At 35.5% G+C, this 6,567-nt stretch overlaps 2 protein-coding genes across 2 annotated transcripts in view; one reads left to right on the top strand and one right to left on the bottom strand.

Moving 5' to 3' along the window:
- The window catches only part of LOC147392635 (uncharacterized), an 87,360-nt gene that overhangs the window by 55,302 nt on the left and 25,491 nt on the right, over positions 1–6,567 (top strand). The gene's annotated exons all lie outside the window — the stretch shown is intronic.
- The window catches only part of LOC147392642 (uncharacterized), a gene marked incomplete at its 5' end in the record, with an annotated part of 31,272 nt that continues 25,170 nt past the window's right edge, over positions 466–6,567 (bottom strand). Inside the window, 9 exons of the mRNA XM_086456404.1 lie at positions 466–701; positions 1,424–1,528; positions 1,881–1,966; positions 2,996–3,108; positions 4,052–4,143; positions 4,260–4,310; positions 4,722–4,918; positions 5,210–5,390; positions 6,070–6,135. Coding sequence (XP_086312530.1) covers positions 564–701; positions 1,424–1,528; positions 1,881–1,966; positions 2,996–3,108; positions 4,052–4,143; positions 4,260–4,310; positions 4,722–4,918; positions 5,210–5,390; positions 6,070–6,135 — 1,029 coding nt within the window. The remainder of the gene's footprint in view (positions 702–1,423; positions 1,529–1,880; positions 1,967–2,995; positions 3,109–4,051; positions 4,144–4,259; positions 4,311–4,721; positions 4,919–5,209; positions 5,391–6,069; positions 6,136–6,567) is intronic.

Below are 6,567 nucleotides of genomic sequence, written 5' to 3' on the forward strand. Positions count from 1 at the left end.
CTATTTTATTTGATAAAAGTGATTTTATGATAAATCGTTCCAATTATTACAGTCCCAAATACATGATTCGTTGAGACTATTGATTAGTGTAAAAACTTTACCATGTCCGAACATGAATCCCGAGTCCATGTGATTTGTATTAGTGAAAATGATGATATTTTGTGATACATACATAAATGTGTGAACAATAACAACGCAAAAAACACTTAGGCATTATCAAATTTGTAAGCCCACCTGCTCAGAACAAGACGAAGGGGCACGGGAGCTTGATTGTATTCAGAGAATTTCATCTCAATTAAAAGAATAAAATTTAGCAAAAATCCTCCGCGGGAAGGGTATGTCAAGTGTTAAAAAGCCACGAAGCAATGAATTCCTTAGGGCCACCCTTGACTCTTTCCAAGGGGACGGTACATGTGACCGTGGGATTAGTCTCACTCGAAGGGGGGGAATTTTAATTAATTCAAGTAAATCAAAGTACACTCTTCCATGTATTGATAATTCTCAAACATGTCATTACCAGTCTATTTCAGTCCCACCTTGGAACAGGGGTGATAAAACTCCAATCAAAGTAAACAAGATTTGAACCCTTCCTCTAGGGTTTGTGCATCCAAGTTCTTCCCAATGAACACGATCTTGTTTATCCTTGGTTCATCTGGACCCCATAATCGATCCGGGGAGCCTTGGAAAATGTCGTGAACTCCCTGCTCCATCAATAAAAAAACAAAGAATTGAAGCACAATCAACTGAATGAATAATATCTATGAACTGAATTGACCGATGGAAATCAGATATCAATCAAGCTAATACCATGAAATTTAAATTTAACCCTATTACAGAAAGAAAAACCATGAAACTAAATTGTCATTTTTTTTGTTGGTAAAAGACGCAATAACAAACTACAATCACGACCCTTAAGCATTATCCAACATATCTTACAGACGTACTTCCTTAGCTAAACTACAATGGATAAGAAAATGGTCTACTGTCTCACCACTTGTTTTGCACGAGCAACACAGTAACAAACTACAATCTTTCTTCCAATACTTTAAATAGTTCACTTTCACAATATCATCCAAGAATGCTCTCCATTATTTTATTTTTTATTTCTTAAAATGATGCCATCTTGGATGGTTCATAATAACCTAATAAAAAGGAAGGAGACTGGTGAAGAGCTGCATAGAACAGTCAACTTGAAAACATTCCATTGCATTCAGAACACTGTCCTCAAGAAATTAACCCCAAACACCCTTGAAAGGTGGCATCTCTACCCCAAACAAAAATCTAAAAGAATACTTGATGAATGGCAAACAAAATGGTACTTAATTGCAAAGTAGAACACAATCGATTTGACTAGTCAAAAGAGAGAAATACTCAAAATACAGTCATAGAAGAAGATAATGTTTTGGAAAGTAAGGGGACCAACCTGGAAGACAAATCTCTCATTCATACCGCCAACTGATAGGAGACCTTTCATACGATATATGTCATCGCTACGCTCCAGCAACAATGTACCCAACCACATATTGGCCTGTAGTAGATATAGCAACAGTCAGAAGTAATATAGAATCAGTTTTTTTTTTTTTTTTTTTTCCTTCTTTTGCTAAGTACTATAGAATCGGTTTTTGCTACTCCAGCATATGTAACTATACACATTCCTTGACTTCTAGACCCAGATTCCTCCAAAGGGCAGTAACAAAAGGAGAAGATAAAGCAAATGTGCTTTGATCTCATTCATAAGTCGTAATGACCCCCCCCCCCCCCCTCACACACACACACACACAAAAAAGGTATAAAGGTTTGGTAGCAAAAGTCTCAACAAAATTCTTAAACGTAATTGAAGGAATCCAAATTTAAATAAACAGTACACAATAACCACTAACCTTTTCAAGATCGAGGTTCCCTTCACAAACTATGCTGACAGAAGAAACGCCAGGATCATGAGTGTGATCATGGGCATGGTGATGTTCTGCATGCCATATTGTCAAAAAAAAATGAACATTCTTGCAAGATGCACTTCTAAAGAAACAAAGATTAAACTACAACATGTTTTTTTTCATATATATAAGTAAGATTAACTACATGTCTAACAAATATACTCCACTGAATACCAGAGTATGAACAAATAATAATTGATAAGAAATATAGGACCAAAATCAGAAGGACAATATACCAACAGACCATAAGAAATTGTTGTGGTGTGTAGAACACATTAAATTTAAACAAGAGGGGGGAATCAACTCTTAAATTTGTGCTTTTGATGTTTAGCCCACAAGGGCCTCCTTGACCCTTTAAGACTTCTTTTGTTAGGATTTGTCCATTTAATCCTTATATTCAATTACTAATCCAAAGCAGGCACAAGTTAGTGACTCGGCACACAGTTTCTACTACATAGGTTGGTCAAGCATGAAGGTTGATTAGAAGTAAGGTTGTTGGGCTCCTAGACTTGCTAATGTGTCTGCATGTGTGCTCCAGGGGCATACCCTTCAGGATGCATTAAGGAATAGATGTCAGCCTTCCGAGACATCATCATGAGCTAGCTATGGACCCAAATGCTTCTCATTATCCAAGCTAATGTGATCACACAGTCATTGAATTACAAGCATGAGAATTATTGCAAAGCTTCAGTAGATGTGAATTTAACTATCTTTCTTCTTCTTTTTTTTCCAATAAGCAAGCGTGAATTTAACAATTTTACAAGGCAGTACAATCATTCTAAAAATGTATGCCACTTTTTTTTCATAGCCTAAAAAATCACATCTATTTCAGTTGGAAAAACAAAAATGAAAGCATCCAAACAAAGGTGAAAGTAGTTGGTGAGTGTTGTTCATAAAGTTTTCAACTACAGAAGCAATAAAAGAACACAAGTCATAGGGATCAAACATGATAAACCAAGTTATATAAACTAGTTTATATGCACATAATAGCCAAATATCATAAAATGCCATCTTTCTATTATTAGCTTTTACTGCTGAAATCTGCAACTGCCGACACTTACCATGTCCATGTTTGTCTTCATGATGATGGTGATCGTGGTAATGATCATGCTCGTGCTCATGATCATGATCATGCTCTTCCTTTGAACCTTCAGCATTGACAGCACTCTCGATCCTGGCAAAAATTCCCCAATGAAAGTTGATAAAGAAGTTCACGGAACAAATAAGCTCAAAGAAAATTTAAAAGCATTAATCAAACAATGATAATGCGGAAAAAAAAAGGAGGGGGGGGGGGGGAATATCATGGCCCAAGTTATCTTAATAAAGTAGGGTTTTTTAAAGGTGTTTGAGACTTACGCCTCAAGATGAGGCTTCTAAACCCTATGGAACAAGGAAAAAACAACTAATACCTATGGCTTAGATTAGGAAGCTCCCAAAAGGCGTGTGCTGAAAGTATGAGGTGTGACTCCGACCAATTTTTTACCAGAGTACACGTCCCACGTTAATTTTTCTTTTTGTTAAGCTATGCATTAACCGTATTTTCTATTTTTTCCTATCTTCATTTTTCTGATCTTATTCTTGTGCAACATAATTAGAGCATCTAAAAATAAAGTAATAATGAAGTCCATCAATTGATTTGATTCATAAATAAATTTTGGTAGTATTCAATTTTATTTTGTTTTTTGATAGGTGCAGTATTTAATATAATGCATACATGTTATCGAAAATAAAGTATTTAGCTATGTAATGAATATAAATAATTATTTACCATAAAAACTTTCATTTTTTTTTTTTTTTTTGAAAATTATACTAAAAAACCTTCGATTATTCAAATATAAAATATTCCATGCGTGTGATGCTTCCACCGTATGACTTGAGGCTTTAACAATAATTTCGAAATAACACAAAAAAAACTATTACTTTGATAATATAAATATTCCTTTGTTATATTCAGATGCTAAAAAGTAATTAAAAATTTATCTTATTTCAAAGCATGGGGTGTAACAAAAATCATTCTCAGAACTAAATTGACTACAAACGATAAGATCGCCATTTCTTTACATTTGAAAATGCAGACTCTGAATATCTTGTACCAAAGAGAAAAGAAGAAAACAAACCTCTCCAGATCAAAGCCTCCAATCCCAAGAACATAATCCAAATCAACTTTTCCATAGTTGGTCCGCTTCAAATGGGCCATGCGATTAATATTCTACATGCAGCGATGGTTTCATGAAACAATTAAAATAGAGAGAAAATATACTATTGAAGCTAAGGTATGGATTCTAAAAAGCACATTTAAAATAAGAAAGAAGCACCAATTCTAACCTTTATCCGCTGGATCAAGGAAGCAATCTCTGGCTCACCAACAAGATCAGTCTAGGGGCAAGGCAGAAAATCCCATTAGTCCCTAAAGAATATACTTTTTCTAAGAAAATACATGGAAAACAACAGCATAAATGAAAAACACTCTTGGTTGTTTTCAACCGAGAGCTGGTAACAAAACTTTTTATAATATCAATCAGAGTTTAATCCATGGCTTCACTAAGGGAGTAGGTGGTCTGGGTGTCGCATTGGGTTTTCACTACCCAGACCACATTGTACAGGAGGTGTTGACCTGGGTCCAATCTGATGGCCAATACTGAGAATGAACTTCAAATCACAACCCGATGAAAGGTGAATATCATGCTCGGGCTTTTGAGAATTGTAATGTTCCAGGCTTAGGCTGACCAAAATCTAAAAGATTCAAGCCCAAATCCAATTACAACAAACATAGAACAATATCTCCACCTTGTTTACTATAATGCGGTCTGCATAAGCAATTTGCTCGACTGCCTCATTCACTATTCCTTTGGGCTTAACCTCATCCAAGTGAAAAGTAGCATGTTTTGCATCAACCAATGTAACAACACCATCTAGCTTGACATCGTTGAAAACTTGATCCTCAGCATAAAATGTTTGGATGATAGGTGAAGGGTTTGCTAAGCCTATAAAGTTGCAAACAAAAGAACCTTAGAAATTAGAAGATGTACTAGGAAAAAAAAGTCAACAAATACAAGCGTCAGAAACCAAGTAACTCCGGAAAAGCAAGTTGGCTTGAAAGTAAATCAGGATAGCCTACAGGTTATGATAAGCTTAACGGAGAGCACCCATCCAGATACATAAGAAATAGACATTTGATGTCAATTTTTCTAAAAAGTGTGGCATATCCTTACAATACAAACTAGAAATGAATATCTTAACAGTTGCATTTACTACAATGGGAATGCATTACCTACCCGTAGTTTCGATAACTATATGATCGAACTTCCCTTTCTTCTTAGCAACCAATTCTGAAATCATCCGAACAAGATCACCTCTCACAGTGCAGCAGAGACAACCATTATTAAGCATAACTATGTCCTCGGCCCCAGTAGTTTTCGCAGCAACTAAAGAACCATCGATATCCACTTCACCAAACTGCAAGTTGAACACGAGAAAAAAAATGTTGAACTCTACATTAGTTCATGACTGACTGAATTGTTTACACACATGAACCATTTAATAATCATTTCTCATAAGCAAGGTTTAAAATTCGTATCGATTGAATGTTTCGGTTAATGTAAAAAAACAATACAGCATCAGCCGATACATTTGATACAAGCCGAAATATTCCGAAACATACCAGATACATTCCCGAAACATTCATTGTTTCGTCTCGGGTGATACGGAGACATATCGACAGATACATTCTGATATTTTAAACCATGCTCATAAGCATTGTTCCGTCTCAGAATGTCTGAGGCGAGAAATATCAATCTTGATGGTGATCGGAACGATAACTGGAGGGATTATCTTAGGGAATGGCTCAGTTTATCTCGTCATCTACTATATGTGTATCATACCATATCGTTGAGATGTCTCAGCTTTTCAATTCAGTGAAACACGCTTTGAGACCAATACCTTAAACCATGTTCATAATTGCCTCCAAGAAACTTTCACCCAACAATGGTATATGAAACTTAAAAGAGAGAAGACACGCACAAAAGTATTCAACTTTTAGATCCATAAAGGAGGCGAAACATATTAATCACTTAATCTCAATGACCAAATGCCAACAAAGAAAAAAATAATAAGCCATTTAATATCCAAGCCATACCTCGTTTTCAATCACCGCAATCCGCTTTCCATGCTCAGCAGTCAAAATATGGTTCAGTAAGGTTGTCCTGCTCAATGACAACAATATAAGACTAATTAGATAAAAGCTAAACATCAGCTACCAATCCATGTACCTCATGCTTCTTTGCATAACATATAGATTAAGCTACACACAGCGAACATACTACAATTTCTAGTTAAGAAGCTAAAAAGATTCTCCACAAACCCACTTTGGATTATTGGCTTGAAAATAATAGTGTCAAATACATGAATATGATATTTCAGAGTAACAAGAGAGGTCTCACTAGCTGCAGTGATTCTGACTATCGTAACAAAGTTTGGATTCGGTAATTATTTGGCAGGAATTCAATTCTGATAAATTCGGGAAAGTTTCATATAAAAAAATGGGGAAATTTTAGAAATATACAAATGACGTTTCTGGGTTTCTTCCCAAAACCCATCATCTTCAACCTTCCTAAAAATCAAAGCTCTCTTGAGT

This window comes from Akebia trifoliata, chromosome 10 (assembly GCF_017979445.1).
Source record: "Akebia trifoliata isolate Shusen 1 chromosome 10, ASM1797944v1, whole genome shotgun sequence".
In the NCBI taxonomy this organism is placed as follows: domain Eukaryota; kingdom Viridiplantae; phylum Streptophyta; class Magnoliopsida; order Ranunculales; family Lardizabalaceae; genus Akebia; species Akebia trifoliata.